This window comes from Selaginella moellendorffii, unplaced genomic scaffold (assembly GCF_000143415.4).
Source record: "Selaginella moellendorffii unplaced genomic scaffold, v1.0 SELMOscaffold_22, whole genome shotgun sequence".
NCBI classification, from domain to species: Eukaryota; Viridiplantae; Streptophyta; class Lycopodiopsida; order Selaginellales; family Selaginellaceae; genus Selaginella; species Selaginella moellendorffii.
Window position 1 is genome coordinate 1759719 of NW_003314283.1, and position 15986 is coordinate 1775704.

At 48.3% G+C, this 15986-nt stretch overlaps 2 protein-coding genes across 3 annotated transcripts; both read left to right on the forward strand.

The window, feature by feature from the left end:
* The first annotated feature begins 388 nt into the window (after positions 1-388).
* On the forward strand, positions 389-8872 carry LOC9642404 (pre-mRNA-processing-splicing factor 8A). 2 transcript variants are annotated; one of them, XM_024678524.1, is made up of 24 exons: positions 389-715; positions 785-908; positions 976-1068; positions 1120-1510; positions 1563-2055; positions 2114-2904; positions 2965-3050; positions 3106-3288; positions 3344-3586; positions 3641-3712; positions 3759-4063; positions 4116-4570; positions 4620-4746; positions 4803-5041; positions 5095-5218; positions 5280-6448; positions 6498-6604; positions 6658-6912; positions 6962-7435; positions 7488-7649; positions 7713-7910; positions 7966-8244; positions 8308-8550; positions 8621-8872. In XM_024678524.1, exons 1-24 carry the CDS (start codon positions 402-404, stop codon positions 8810-8812), a joined length of 7119 nt encoding a protein of 2372 aa, XP_024534292.1. In that variant the 5' UTR covers positions 389-401; the 3' UTR covers positions 8813-8872. The 2 variants fall into 2 exon arrangements, with proteins under 2 accessions (XP_024534292.1, XP_024534291.1); XM_024678523.1 differs by having other exon boundaries at positions 2114-3050.
* A 340-nt stretch (positions 8873-9212) lies between these two features.
* On the forward strand, positions 9213-10723 carry LOC9642405 (serine/threonine protein phosphatase 2A 57 kDa regulatory subunit B' beta isoform). The gene is made up of 2 exons (XM_024678554.1): positions 9213-10341; positions 10403-10723. Exons 1-2 carry the CDS (start codon positions 9232-9234, stop codon positions 10721-10723), a joined length of 1431 nt encoding a protein of 476 aa, XP_024534322.1. The 5' UTR covers positions 9213-9231.
* Positions 10724-15986: the final 5263 nt, after the last annotated feature.

The window sequence follows — 15986 nt, forward strand, 5'->3', positions numbered from 1 at the left end:
CCAGCAACAGGATGTTTTTCTTCTTGCCATTGATCTGTGGCGAGAGCCGCAAGGTGAAATCGGCGACCCCCGCGAGTGGAATGTGCCCCGTGTGTGGATCGCAAGCCAGCAATGTCAAAGTGCGCAGCACATTCAAGTGCTGCTTCATCCCCGTGTGCTGCTACTCTTCCCACGACACCGTGTGCACGCGCTGCGGCGCCCATCTGCGCTAGAGCAGCGGCAAATCTTTGGGCACCGCCATAGCCTTAGCTCGCTTCTCTCTCTCTCTCTTATTACCATGTAAAACTTAAAATTTGTAAATACCACGAGCTAGGGTTTTCGTTTTCTTGGTGCCACTTTACCTAGGGATTGGGATTGAGCTAGCTGGGCGCTGCTAGCAGCGGCAAGCAATCGAGCAAGCGATGATGCAGGGGGGGCCGCCCGGCGTGCCTCCCTCGGCAGCGGCGGCGGCGGCGGCACAAGGTATGGCTGCTCTGCCCTTGGCGCCGCCGGGTATCGCACCACCGTCGGCAATGCCGCCTCCACAGCAGGGGTTCTTGCCGCCGCCCGGCATACCCGAGACTCCCACGCCCGCCGACCTGGAGAAGCAGCTGGACGAGAAGGCCAGGAAATGGATGCAGCTCAACAACAAGCGCTACGGCGAGAAGCGGAGGTTTGGGTTTGTGGAGATCCAGAAGGAGGACATGCCGCCGGAACACGTGAGGAAGATTATCAAGTGAGTAGCCACACCCGATAGAGAGGATTGGTTTCTATTGTTTCTTATTGTTTCTCGCGCTTTCAACAGGGACCATGGGGATATGTCTTCCAAAAAGTATCGCCACGACAAGCGGGTCTACTTGGGTGCGCTCAAATTCGTGCCTCATGCCGTCTACAAGCTCCTCGAAAACATGCCCATGCCCTGGGAACAGGTACGTGGTTTTCGTGTCCTCTTCCGCTTTCTCGGACTGATATCTCTTGTTTGAACAAAACCACCAGGTCCGCGATGTAAAGGTCCTGTATCACATAACCGGTGCCATCACATTCGTGGACGAGATCCCGTGGGTTGTAGAGCCTATCTACTTAGCTCAGGTAACCACGACAAGAGTTTGTGGTGCATGCTTTTGACACTGCTGGTTGCAGTGGGGTACTATGTGGATCATGATGAGGCGCGAGAAGAGGGACAGGAGACATTTCAAGCGAATGCGTTTCCCTCCTTTCGATGACGAGGAGCCTCCGCTTGATTACGCTGATAATCTTCTCGACGTGGACCCGCTGGAACCCATTCAGCTCGAACTTGATCCTGAGGAAGACGCTGCCGTCTACAGGTGGTTCTACGACCACAAGCCGCTCGTCAAGACAAAGCTGATCAACGGCCCCAGCTACCGTCGGTGGCAACTGTCGTTACCCATTATGGCCACACTCCATAGGCTGGCCGGGCAGTTGCTATCGGATTTGATCGACAGGAATTATTTCTATCTCTTCGACATGGAATCCTTCTTCACTGCGAAAGCTCTGAACATGTGCATACCAGGTAAAACGTCTTGCCCTCAAATTGGATTTCGTCTCACCCTTGGTGCTGTCAGGGGGTCCCAAGTTTGAGCCGCTTTACCGTGACATGGAAAAAGGTGATGAGGACTGGAACGAGTTTAACGACATTAACAAACTCATTATTCGGTCTCCGCTGAGAACCGAATATCGAATAGCTTTCCCTCACCTATACAACAACAGGCCTCGAAAAGTGAAGCTTGGTGTATATCACACGCCCATGGTGATGTACATCAAGACAGAGGATCCCGACCTTCCTGCATTCTACTACGACCCCTTGATACATCCGATACCCTTTTATAAGATGGACCGGAGGGAGAAGAAGCCAGTTGTAGAGGAGAGCGAGGAAGAGGACGATTTTGAACTTCCAGAAGGTGTTGAACCTCTATTGCCCACGACAAAAATCTACACCGACACTACTGCTGCGGGAATTGCACTACTTTTCGCGCCTCGGCCCTTCAACATGCGGTCTGGTAGGACGCGTCGTGCCGAAGACGTTCCCCTTGTTTCCGACTGGTACAAAGAGCACTGGTACGTATGGTGGACTTCCTCTGCTCGTGGTTAATAACTGGACTGTTTGTTCTTGTAGTCCACCAACATACCCTGTCAAGGTCAGGGTCAGCTACCAGAAGCTTCTCAAGTGCTATGTTTTGAACGAGCTCCATCACCGGGCTCCTAAAGGGCAGAAGAAGAAGTACCTGTTTCGCTCTTTACGTGCTACAAAATTTTTCCAGACGACAGAGTTGGACTGGGCCGAAGCTGGACTGCAAGTCTGTCGTCAAGGCTACAACATGCTCAATTTGCTGATCCATCGCAAGAACCTCAACTATCTGCATCTTGACTACAACTTCAATCTTAAGCCCGTGAAAACGCTGACGACTAAAGAGCGAAAGAAGTCCCGCTTTGGCAATGCCTTCCACCTTTGCCGTGAGATACTACGGTTGACAAAGCTCGTCGTCGACGCGAATATACAGTTTAGGCTGGGCAACGTCGATGCCTTCCAGCTTGCCGATGGATTGCAGTACACATTCTCGCACGTTGGGCAGCTCACGGGCATGTACCGTTACAAGTACAGGCTCATGCGTCAGATCAGGATGTGCAAGGATTTGAAGCATCTCATCTACTACCGCTTCAATACCGGACCGGTTGGCAAGGGTCCTGGTTGTGGCTTCTGGGCGCCTATGTGGAGGGTTTGGTTGTTTTTCCTCCGCGGTGTGGTGCCGCTTTTGGAGCGATGGCTCGGTAACTTGCTTGCTCGTCAGTTCGAAGGAAGACATTCCAAAGGCATCGCAAAAACTGTCACCAAGCAACGTGTTGAAAGCCACTTCGATCTTGAGCTCCGGGCTGCAGTGATGCACGACGTTCTAGATGCTATGCCAGGTACTACCACTTTATCTCTTTGGAAGCATCATTGTGTAACTAATTCTTTGTTCGACACAGAGGGAATAAAGCAGAACAAGGCTCGAACCATTCTTCAGCACTTGAGCGAAGCATGGCGCTGCTGGAAAGCTAATATTCCGTGGAAGGTATACTGGATAATTCTAATATGTTCATGGTAGTGACTGCTAATACTTTAAACAGGTTCCTGGCTTGCCCGTTCCCATAGAAAACATGATCCTGCGTTATGTGAAGTCAAAAGCCGATTGGTGGACCAACGTTGCCCACTACAATCGAGAACGTATCAGACGGGGCGCGACTGTAGACAAGACAGTCTGTCGGAAGAATCTCGGACGACTGACACGGTTATGGCTAAAAGCAGAGCAGGTGCGTTACCATTGATCATGTTGTGGTTTCTTTCTTAACCGCTAGTGTCTTCCAGGAGCGTCAACACAATTATTTGAAAGACGGACCTTACGTGACGCCTGAAGAAGCTGTTGCGATTTATACGACGACTGTCCACTGGCTCGAGTCAAGAAAGTTTTCTCCCATCCCGTTTCCTCCCCTTTCTTATAAGCATGACACCAAGCTCTTAATCCTGGCTCTCGAACGGCTAAAAGAGTCGTACAGTGTTGCTGTTAGATTGAATCAACAACAAAGGGAGGAGCTCGGCTTGATTGAGCAGGTTCGCGACTGTCAATAACTTGGGATTTTCTTACTCAAATCTTTTTATTTACAGGCTTACGATAATCCGCATGAAGCACTATCTCGGATCAAGAGGCACTTGCTAACTCAGCGTGCATTTAAGGAGGTGCGTATTCTTTTTCTTAACTGTGCTGATTAGTACCGTGGTGTAGGTGGGTATCGAATTTATGGATCTCTACAGTCATCTCATACCCGTCTATGAGATCGAGCCTCTGGAGAAAATTACAGATGCTTACCTCGACCAATATCTATGGTATGAGGGCGACAAACGTCACCTGTTTCCCAACTGGATCAAGCCCGCTGATTCAGAGCCGCCTCCACTTCTCGTTTACAAATGGTGCCAAGGCATCAACAACCTGCAAGATATTTGGGATACAAACGAGGGGCAATGTGTTGTTATGCTTCAAACGAAGTTCGAAAAGCTGTTTGACAAAATCGATTTGACAATGCTGAACAGGTAACGTCTGCTTCGTTTTCCTTATCATGATTTATTTACCAGTCCGTGACAGGTTATTGCGTCTGGTTCTTGATCACAATATAGCCGATTATGTGACTGCGAAGAACAACGTCGTGCTTTCTTACAAGGACATGAGCCACACGAATTCTTATGGACTAATCCGTGGTCTACAGTTTGCGTCGTTTGTGGTCCAGTACTATGGTCTTGTTTTGGATCTCCTAGTGCTGGGTCTTACTCGGGCGAGTGAAATTGCTGGACCGCCACAGATGCCAAACGAGTTTATGACGTTCTGGGACGTGAAAGTTGAAACACGCCATCCTATTCGTTTATATTCGCGATACATCGACAAAGTGCACATGCTTTTCCGTTTTACGCACGAGGAAGCCAGAGACTTGATCCAGAGATATCTGACCGAGCACCCGGATCCTAACAATGAAAACATTGTCGGGTACAACAACAAGAAATGCTGGCCAAGAGATGCTCGAATGCGGCTTATGAAGCATGATGGTAAGCTTACTTTCTTTGTTCGTCTGTCGTCTGACTTTTTGCTACACAGTAAATCTTGGACGAAGTGTCTTCTGGGATATTAAAAACAGATTGCCTCGAAGCATTACTACGCTGGAATGGGAAAACAGCTTCGTCTCCGTGTACAGCAAGGACAATCCTAATCTGCTCTTCAGCATGTAAGAAGTTTTCTCCTTCTCTTTGTTTGTCGCTGAGATTTTTTCACCTTTTATAGGTGTGGCTTTGAGGTTCGAATTCTTCCAAAATGCCGCATGTCTCAGGAAGCTTTTGGTAGTAAGGATGGTGTCTGGAATCTACAAAACGAGCAGACGAAAGAGCGTACGGCTATGGCTTACCTTCGGGTGGACGACGAGCATATGAAAGTCTTTGAGAACCGAGTCCGTCAGATTCTTATGTCTTCAGGATCGACAACGTTCACCAAAATTGTCAACAAATGGAACACCGCCTTGATCGGTATGCTACTCACTGCTTCTGTTACGTTTTTATTATAACCATCATTGTTTCAGGATTGATGACATACTTTCGGGAGGCTACTGTCCATACTCAGGAATTACTTGATCTGCTGGTGAAATGTGAGAATAAGATTCAAACCCGAATCAAGATCGGCTTAAATTCAAAAATGCCTAGCCGGTAAGTTGAACATGTTATTTTGCACTTTATGTTTCTCAGTCTTGTTTTCCTTGTGTTTCAGGTTCCCTCCTGTCATTTTTTATACTCCAAAGGAAATAGGAGGCCTGGGCATGCTTTCAATGGGGCATATACTCATACCGCAGAGTGACTTGCGTTATAGTCAGCAGACGGACGTGGGAATAACGCATTTCCGGAGTGGTATGAGCCACGAAGACGAACAGCTTATTCCGAACTTGTATCGGTACATTCAACCTTGGGAGAGTGAATTTATCGATTCGCAGCGGGTTTGGGCCGAATATGCACTGAAGAGGCAAGAAGCTCAAGCGCAAAACAGGAGGCTTACGCTGGAGGATTTGGAGGACTCTTGGGACCGCGGTATTCCACGTATCAACACATTGTTTCAAAAGGATCGACATACGCTTGCATATGACAAGGGATGGCGTGTTCGGACAGATTTCAAGCAGTATCAGGTTCTCAAGCAGAATCCTTTCTGGTGGACTCACCAGCGGCATGACGGCAAGCTCTGGAACTTGAACAACTACCGGACGGATGTGATTCAGGCCCTGGGAGGTGTAGAAGGAATATTGGAGCACACACTTTTCAAAGGGACGTACTTTCCGACGTGGGAGGGTCTTTTCTGGGAGAAGGCGTCAGGCTTCGAGGAATCTATGAAGTACAAGAAGCTGACCAACGCTCAACGGTCCGGGTTAAACCAGATTCCGAATCGCCGCTTCACTTTATGGTGGTCTCCTACTATCAACCGGGCAAACGTTTACGTCGGCTTCCAGGTTCAGCTCGATCTGACAGGCATTTTCATGCACGGCAAGATTCCAACCTTGAAGATCTCCCTCATTCAAATCTTCAGAGCTCATCTGTGGCAGAAGATCCACGAGAGTGTGGTGATGGATCTTTGTCAAGTCCTCGACCAAGAGTTGGATGCTTTGGAGATTGAGACCGTGCAGAAGGAAACCATCCATCCTCGAAAGAGCTACAAGATGAACAGCTCTTGCGCAGATATCCTCCTCTTTGCGGCGTACAAATGGCCCATGAGCAAGCCAAGTCTTGTTGCGGAAGGCAAAGACCATTTCGATCAGAAGACGAGCAATAAGTACTGGATTGACGTTCAGCTGCGTTGGGGTGATTATGATTCTCACGACATCGAGCGCTACACAAGAGCAAAGTTCCTTGACTATACCACGGACAACATGTCCATATATCCAGCCCCAACAGGTATTGTTGTTGACTCAACTGTGTTTTAATCTAAGGCCTTGCAATGCAGGTGTCATGATCGGCATCGATTTGGCCTACAATTTACACTCCGCGTTTGGAAATTGGTTTCCCGGATCTAAGCCACTTCTTGCTCAAGCTATGAACAAGATTATGAAGGTGTGTTTACTCTCCAGTTTGCTAAGCATTTCTGATTCTATTCTTTTTCTTAGGCGAATCCTGCTCTTTACGTGCTACGGGAGCGGGTGCGGAAAGGTCTGCAGCTGTATTCATCGGAGCCTACAGAGCCTTACCTCTCGTCTCAAAACTATGGAGAGCTTTTCAGCAACCAGATCATCTGGTTTGTCGATGACACCAATGTGTATCGGGTTACCATCCACAAAACATTCGAAGGCAACTTGACAACCAAACCTATCAATGGAGCAATCTTTATCTTCAATCCACGTACTGGGCAACTGTTTCTGAAGGTAAATATATCCGTTCGGCCTGTAAGCTCTCTAAACTGTTACTGTGCAGGTAATTCATACCAGTGTCTGGGCTGGGCAAAAGCGTCTGGGTCAGCTTGCAAAATGGAAAACAGCGGAAGAAGTAGCCGCCCTGGTCAGATCACTACCTGTGGAAGAGCAGCCGAAGCAGATCATCGTGACTCGCAAGGGGATGCTTGATCCTTTGGAAGTTCATCTTCTTGATTTCCCCAACATCGTCATCAAGGGGAGCGAGCTGCAGTTACCTTTCCAGGCTTGCTTAAAGATTGAAAAATTCGGCGATCTGATTCTCAAGGCTACAGAACCCCAGATGGTTCTCTTCAACATATATGACGACTGGCTCAAGAGTATATCCTCGTACACGGCCTTTTCGCGGTTGATATTAATCCTCCGGGCATTACATGTGAACAACGAAAAGGCCAAAATGCTCTTGAAGCCGGACAAGACTATTGTTACAGAACCCCATCATATTTGGCCTTCCTTGACGGATGACCAATGGATGAAGGTATGGCTTACAGTGGCTTAGGGGATTGCTGGTGCTAACACTTTTTGTGCAGGTCGAGGTTGCACTGAGAGATCTTATATTGTCCGACTATGCCAAGAAAAACAATGTAAATACTTCTGCATTGACGCAGTCGGAGATTCGAGACATTATTCTTGGTGCCGAGATCACTCCACCTTCGCAACAACGGCAGCAGATCGCTGAGATTGAGAAGCAGGTGTGTTGTCATTACACCCTGAAGAGGTTTATGGACTTACCGTGCCTTTTCTATTTTGTGCAGGCCAAGGAAGCGAGCCAGCTTACTGCTGTTACGACTAGAACCACGAATGTTCATGGTGATGAGCTTATCGTCACCACTACCAGTCCCTACGAACAGCAAGCTTTTGGTTCCAAGACAGATTGGCGTGTACGAGCAATATCGGCGACCAATCTCTATCTCCGCGTCAATCATATATACGTAAACTCGGACGACATTAAGGTGAGCGCACGAGCTTCTTTTTTTGGCTGGCTGTGACGTCGATTTCGTTCCGCAGGAGGCTGGGTACACGTATATCATGCCCAAGAACGTCCTCAAGACTTTCATATGTGTCGCCGACTTGCGGACGCAGATTGCAGGATACCTATACGGCCTGAGCCCACCTGATAATCCTCAGGTGAAGGAGATTCGCTGCATTGTAATGCCGCCACAGTGGGGGACGCACCAGCAGGTTCATTTGCCTGCGGCTCTTCCGGAGCACGACTACCTCAACGACTTGGAACCTCTTGGATGGATACACACCCAACCCAACGAGTTGCCACAGTTGTCTCCACAGGTACCGTTTGTTTGTCAATCTTTCCACTGATGTTGTTAACCGGATGGGAATGACTGCTCGCAGGACGTTACTTCTCATGCCAAGATCTTGGAGAACAACAAGCAGTGGGAAGGGGAGAAGTGTATCATATTGACTTGCAGTTTTACGCCCGGCTCGTGCTCCTTGACGGCTTACAAGCTCACCCCGACTGGCTACGAGTGGGGCCGTGCCAACAAAGACACTGGCAGCAATCCCCATGGGTACCTTCCCACACATTACGAGAAGGTCCAGATGCTCTTGAGCGACCGCTTCTTGGGCTTTTACATGGTAAGATGATAGTTGTTTCGTCTTGTTGTGGAGTGGCAGAGCAACTAACGGGGGCCCGTTCTACTCGCAGGTTCCCGATAATGGGCCATGGAACTACAACTTCATGGGCGTCAAGCACTCGACCGGGATGAAGTATGGCGTTAAGCTGGCCAATCCCCGCGAGTACTACCACGAGGACCACAGGCCGACGCACTTTTTGGAATTTAGCAACCTGGAGGAGGCTGACCACGTAGAAGGCGATAGGGAGGACGCCTTCAACTGAGAGAGTCTGTTGATGTGTTGTAACCTTTTTAAATGTATCGATGACTAATATTCCCGCCAACGTGTCCAAGCCGTCTAGATTAGGGTTCTTGGAGGCTGTAAGGAAGCGCGGGCGGCTGGGACACCAGAATGGGTGAGCACCTCTCCTTGCCCTTGCTCATTTCTTGCTGCTAGCAGTGCTTGATGTGTTCCGGTTTGTCAAATCCCTCCCCATATGCGTGCCTGGTGGTGGCGCATCCAGAGTTTTGGATTCTTGAGATGGCGAAGACATCATGATCGAGTGGCCCACTAGCAGCACTAGAAATGCCTCGGAAGTCATCCAGAGAATTTGGTGACGTTGGTGGCTACGGTGGTGGAGATGGTAGCGGCGGATCATCCACCTCCTCTCCCTCCTTGTCATCGCCCGGCACCGTCCGGGCCATGCAGGGGCCGAGCTCAAGGTCTAGCAGCAGCAGCGCGCTGCCCCGCAACTCACTCCTCGTCTCCAACCTTTCTTCATCGGTGCCAGCGCGCCACTCATCTTCCTCGCGGGCAGCTCACTCCAAGAGCATCAGGCTGAATGTGGAGGCGCTGCCATCCTTCCGGGACGTGCCGGCATCCGAGAGGCAGAACCTGTTCATCAAGAAGCTCGCCTTCTGCTGCACACTCTTCGACTTCAACGAGCCCACCAGGAACGTCCGGGACAAGGAGGTGAAGCGCCAGACCCTGCTGGAGCTGGTGGACTACCTTACAGCAGGCACCACCAAGCTGTCCGAGGCGGTGTTCGACGACATTGTCAAGATGGTGGCGGCCAACATCTTCCGGGCCCTGCCGCTGGCGCCCTACCACAGCTCCGGGGCTTCCACCGGAGGCATGCTGGACGCGGCCGAAGACGAGGAGCCCTCACTGGAGCCCTCCTGGCCTCACCTCCAGGCGGTTTACGAGCTACTGCTCCGCTTCGTGGTGTCGGCAGACGTGGAGGCCAAGGTGGCCTCCAAGTATATCGACCAGCAGTTTCTACTTCGGCTGCTGGATCTCTTCGACTCAGAGGACCCACGGGAGAGGGAGTACTTGAAGACTATAATGCACAGGATCTATGGCAAGTTTATGCTCCACCGCTCCTTCATCAGGAAGGCCGTCAACAACATCTTTTACCAGTTCATCTACGAGACGGAGAAGCACAACGGCATTGCCGAGCTGCTGGAGATCCTGGGGAGCATCATCAATGGCTTTGCTCTGCCGCTCAAGGAGGAGCATAAGACGTTCCTGGTGCGAGCCTTGATTCCACTGCACAAGCCCAGGGGCCTGCCATTGTATTACCAGCAGCTTGCCTACTGCGTGTCACAGTTTGTGGAGAAGGACCCCAAGCTCTCGGCGCTAGTCATCCAGGGGCTCCTCAGGTACTGGCCAGTAACCAACAGCCAGAAGGAGGTATTGTTTCTCAACGAGTTGGAGGAGATACTGGACGCCTGCCAGCCGGAGGAGTTTGCGGAGATGATGGTTCCTCTGTTCAAGCAGCTGAATCATTCCATCAACAGCCAGCACTTTCAGGTAGTAGCGCTACTCGGTGCTTCCCGATTTCTCAACCGCGGCTCCACTCTGCTGATCGCAGGTGGCCGAACGCGCGCTCTTCCTTTGGAACAACGACCACATTGTGAGCCTGGTAACGCAGTTCAGGCACGTCATCCTCCCCCTCCTTTTCCCAGCTCTAGAGAAGAACGTGAGAAGCCACTGGAGCCAACCCGTGCACGGCCTCACCATGAACGTCCGGAAGATGTTCCTGGAGATGGACACGGAGCTGTTCCAGTCGTGCCAGCACGAGTATGTAGACGACGAAGACAAGGCCAAAGACGCACAGGAGAAGCGAGACAAGACATGGAAGAGACTCGAAGAAGCTGGTGCTGCTCCCTCCCGTGCCCAGTCAAAAAGGTGAATTTAATGTCACGCCTCAAAAGTTTTTGCTTCTAACCACCAAAAGTCTGCGTACTAGATTTCTTGGGATAATTTGATCCAAGACAGTCCACAAAAGAAGAAAAAAAGCTTATGCATTCACAAGTTAATGGCTGAGACATGCAAACTCTTTTTGATGGAGGTGCCACTGGAAGATCCTTTTCATGTGAAATTTTATATTGATGCATGAGAGTACAATCCAAAGATCTTGATCTGGATCCAAATAGCATCAACCTCCAAGATCTAGATCCAAATGCCCATCACCATCATTGATGCTCCCTTTTGAATTATTTTCAAACTGTCTTATTTCTTTTAAATGTCCTGTTGTAGTTTTTTAAGGTAATTCTAACTTTTTATAAGTTCTCAAAAATAAGGATTAGTTGTCCCATTTATGGTAATAAATATATGATTGCGCATGGGAGCATTATATAGTTTTACATGTCCGGATTTATATTTTTTGTTTTGAGTTGCATGCAAAACAATTGTCGTAATTGAAATGTGATTGTGTATAATATTTTTGTCATGGGGTATGCATACATGCCACATAGGCATCATGCCAAATCATCCCTACATCATATTTATAAATCTAGTGAGGATTTCTTTCTCATTCTTGTAAGTGTAGATTTGTGATATATTGATTGTGGAGCACTTGGACCAAGTGCAAAGGCTGAATGGCATAGATGTCATTTATAGGGTTAATATATCCTTAAGTCAGGAATATGATTTATGGAAGTTGTGAGTAAGACACCTCAAAGTGGTAAAAAATGTGATTAAGTGACTAAAGTAGAATGGAAAAATTAGTTGTTTACATGTTTGTCACATTGCAAATCAGTCTTTTTTTTTGGATTTTTAGTTCTTGGATTAAACTTAATGGTTATTGCAGTGATTGTGTTATAGTACAACACTTTCACGTAAGTAAGGAACTGATTTAAACTTATTCCTCTCCAATGCATGTGCATTTTTCATTCTAGATTCTTCTTTCCATGGCTGAGGAACCTATAGTTTTAACAACATGCACTTGGGTACATAGTTACAATGTAGCAATTTACTAATTTTCTGGGCCCAAAGACTTATATCATCTCACTGATGTAGACATATGTCCAAGTGAGCCCCCAACTGGTATGTTTTGAATTTTGAGATACATAGTTATTCATCTCATTTTTTTTGCAGAGTGTCAGGAATTAAGGCATTGCTATGCTAAGTAAGGATAGCGGGATGGTAGAGTTTGCATGCTGGGATACTAGTATGTTTATGCATTTTTTATATATCTCCATATATTTATGCTTTTGTGTGTTTTATTTTTCTTTCCAATAAAAAGATTCATGCTCTATTAAATTGGGTGCCAGGAATTCTCAGGCATACCTTGGCAGCAGTACTTGGTGAGGTGCAAGGTCAAGATTGGAGACATGTCATCTTCTTTTCTCTTGACATAGCAAGCAGATGTGTGGCATGTGGGGGGTTGTTTTATGCAACCCCCTTCCATTGCAAGTCATGGAGCCAATAGCACAAGTGAAGGATGATGCTATAGAGGAAGGTGAAGAGTGAGTGGTAGAAGAGCATCCCACTGCCATGGAGATTGTAGAAGAAGCGATGCTGGATCTCAAGAATGCAAAGGAAACAACTCTGCAAGTGCAAGATGTCACACCAAATGGAGTTTATATCACTACAGATGGTGTGATAATCATCTATGACATGTAAGTTTTGCATTGAATACTAGTAGATATCCTTTGCTTCTTTTTACTGTTGCAAACCCTCTAATACAATTTTACAATGCACAGCATAAGGTGGTGGATAAATGTGAGTTTATGGTTGAATATGAGATTGGTAACAAATGTGAGGTGGTGGCCTCCTCATAATGTTATGGAGGAAGACATTTTATGCAAGCACAAGGTGATGGTGGAGGAGGCCCCATGTGGCATGGTGGTGGAAGAGGCCCTTGAGCCTCCTTGTGGACACCCAAGCTCACATGTGCATGCTTCATGTGACGAGGTATGTTGGATATTTCACATGAGGTAAACAACAAGGCTTTAGTTGAGGCTCCCCCAGTGCTCCACATGATAAGGAGGATGCTCTAGTTAGCAAGGTGAATGCTCTTTACTATGTAGTGGTTACAAGCGAGGAGGTGGAAGTGCCATGTGATAGTCATGAGGTGGAGGCTCCATGTGACTTACTGGTTCCAAGTGAGGAGGTGGAGGTTCCATGCAAGCCTCCTTGCGAGCATGAGGATCTATGAAAGCTTGCTTATGAGTAAGAATCTAAGAAAAAAAGGACTTAGGCAAACCAAGTTACCACTTTGGTTCAGCCTCTAGCATAATTACCACCTTATTTATGTGACCTTCAGCAGCAGCAGCATGTCCACCATTTCCACCACCAAGATCTTCCCCACCACCTATGGCACCAAATGCCTCATTTTTGCCACCAAGATCTTCCCCACCACCTATGGCATTAGGTACCTCATTTCCACCACCACCACCAGCTTCTCCTATGCTATAAATAGGTTTTGCATTTGAAACCATTTGGCTCTTGCATGCTGACACCTGGATCAGGATCAACAAATGCTTGGATCTAGACACCACTACTCCCACCATAGTCTTCCTCTGAAGCAGCTTCTTGAACTTGTGAAGTGTCCCTAGTGAATCTAACACAACAATCTAGTCATTTTCCTAGAGAACGGGTCCATTGAGGTTGACTGGCATGCTTCTTTTGTTGTGGCATGATTTATATGTCTGCATAAAAAGAACAAAAACTTAGGTAAACATTAAAAAACGTTTTGAAGAAAAATAGGAGTGATTTCCTTGGTGTTGGGAAGATTGGTTTGCTGCCGAACCAATCTTCCAGTACCAAGGGAACAAAAAAAAGAAAGAAAAGGAGTAGCCCTTTTTATGGTGGGAAAATCAATTTATTGTCAAACCAATCTTCCAGCACCAAGAGAAAAAAAGAAAAAAAAGAAAAGGAGTAGCTGCATTCCTTCTAATGTTTTGAGGAACTACTTGACAGTGGTTTGCGAAGATAGAATGCGATCGAGAGAATATTGGGAAGATTGGTTTGTCACTAAAACGATCTTAAGGGAACAACAAGAAAAAAGAAAAAAACCTAAAATTTGATGAAGATCAGTTTGTTACCAAATTGATCATTCTAGTCGTGAGATGCAAGTTGCTGGTGACCTAGAAGCAAGAGATGGGGAGATGGAAAAGTAGCACATAGGGAGATTGAGAGGTATATGTGAGACACAAATCCCTAAGCCCCAAAGTGGAGCCGAAAGGGTGCCACGTGGTAGTGGCCGAAGCAAAAGCCAAACGAACGTAACACGTTTGGACCAAAAGGCTCCGACTTGAGAGGTTGAGAGTGGGAGTGGAACTCCCAACGGAGTGCTCAAGGAACGAGCATGAAGCGAGCAATAAGCGAGACTCCAAAAAGGGACCCAAAAGGACCAATACATGACACGTGGAAGTGTCCAAGATGGAGTCCGAGATGGACCCGAGGTGGAGTCCGAGATGGAGTCTGAGATGGACCCAAAGTGGAGTCCGAGATGGACTCAAGATGGAGTCCGAGATGGACTCAAGATGGAGTCCGAGATGGAGTCCGAGATGGACCCAAAGTGGAGTCCGAGATGGACTCAAGATGGAGTCCGAGATGGAGTTCGAGATGGAGTCCGAGATGGAGTCCGAGATGGACCAGAGATGGAGTTCGAGATGGAGTCCGAGATGGACCTGAGATGGAGTCCGAGATGGAACCCGAGATGGAGTCCGAGATGGAACCAAGAGTGAGACTGAGACCGAGACCGAGATCGAGTCCGAGTCCGAAACCGGGGCTGAGACCGAGTCCGAGTCCGAGTTCGAGTCTGAATCCGAGTCCGATTACTAATACAGGCAAGCCCAAAGCAATCGTCCCCCAACCGGGTGGGGGGGGGGGGGGGCTGGGGGCTACGGGGGGTTCCAAAAGTATAATAGGGAATAGGGAGAGTGTGGGGTTGGAGCCCAGTGGAGCCAGTTTGGCCAAGAAGGGCCAGTTTGGCCTAGGAAAGGCCAGTTTGGCCCAGGAAGGCCATACCCAGTGTTGGGTGATGAACTGACCATTGGGAAGTCTAAGACTGGAGTGAATACGGACCGACAAGCGGGGTAGCTTGGTGAAGTGTTCAAGAGCCGGCTCTAATTCCCCCGGGAGATCGACTGTCTGATGCTCCTAGTCCAAGTGTGGGTGGCACTACCTACTTAGATACCTAGTGTGGCTCAACGGAACCTTGCTCTAAGCCCATGGCTAGAGCACCCAAAGGCAAAAGGCGGGGAGAGTACCCATGAGGCCCGCGTAGGGCCACGGTGTTCTGAAATGTTGTCCCAAAGGCCCAGACTGTGGAAAGGAAGAGGAGTAGTCCTCTGGTGTAGTGACCAAGGATACAGTCGAGTGGTGAGGAAGTCCTAGAGGACCGTGGGACTTAGTGGTTGGGCCTGTGGGCCTCGATCCAGTGGCAATGTTGGCGAACACGGCCATGGGCAGAAAGGGACTTGGTGAAGACCGGAAAAGGGATATTGGGAAGGCTATTCCCCATGTCTATGGGCATCCTAAGGATGCTAAGGAGTGGATCAGGAATGATCACTCATGGACGGATGGCCTAGTCCTTGAGAGATGGGTCTGTGATGCAGGTGGTGTTAGACCACCGGTGTGACCAAGGTAAAGGGGCATGGCCTTAGCATAACGGGATGATATGTCAGTGGTACCTTGGGGTGTCGGTCATGGGATTGGACACGTAGAGCACTTGGATCAAGTGCAAAGGTTGAGTGGCGGGGACGCCATTCTCGGGGCTAGTAAGCCCAAGTCTAAAATAGGATTTATGGAGGTTGTGAGTGAGACTCCTCCAAGTGGTTGGAGGTGTGGTTAAGTGACTAAAGTAGAATGGAAAATTTAGTCGCTTACAGTATACATTGATTGAGGAGTGTCTTTCTAGTGTCCTGAAGAGCATCTAGCGTCTTGATTGATGTAGTGCATGTGGTTTTTACCCTTTATTCTATGGTGATTTACCATAGGATAACCACAGAATGGAACCTAAATCATCTATATGCCAGATGTCGCATGCCACATATCACATGCCACGTGTCCAAAGGATAGTGGTGTGGAACCTGAGTTTCAGGGCCTTGGGCCACTGAATAAAGGAACGGTGCCAAACTCCCAAACATGGAGCCGAGAAGTGATGGCATTGGAGCATAGAACAACTCCCGAGCATAGAGCCCAAGGAGCAAAGGGACAGGAGT

Excerpts from the sequence above, each read along its gene's own strand:
- LOC9642404 (XM_024678523.1), top strand. The coding sequence starts at position 402 with ATGATGCAGGGGGGGCCGCCCGGCGTGCCTCCCTCGGCAGCGGCGGCG. Across the intron at positions 716-784 it reads CACGTGAGGAAGATTATCAA|GGACCATGGGGATATGTCTT; the intron begins GTGAGTAGCCAC and ends CGCTTTCAACAG. Across the intron at positions 3,289-3,343 it reads TATGGCTAAAAGCAGAGCAG|GAGCGTCAACACAATTATTT; the intron begins GTGCGTTACCAT and ends AGTGTCTTCCAG.
- LOC9642405 (XM_024678554.1), top strand. The coding sequence starts at position 9,232 with ATGCAGGGGCCGAGCTCAAGGTCTAGCAGCAGCAGCGCGCTGCCCCGC. Across the intron at positions 10,342-10,402 it reads TCAACAGCCAGCACTTTCAG|GTGGCCGAACGCGCGCTCTT; the intron begins GTAGTAGCGCTA and ends TGCTGATCGCAG.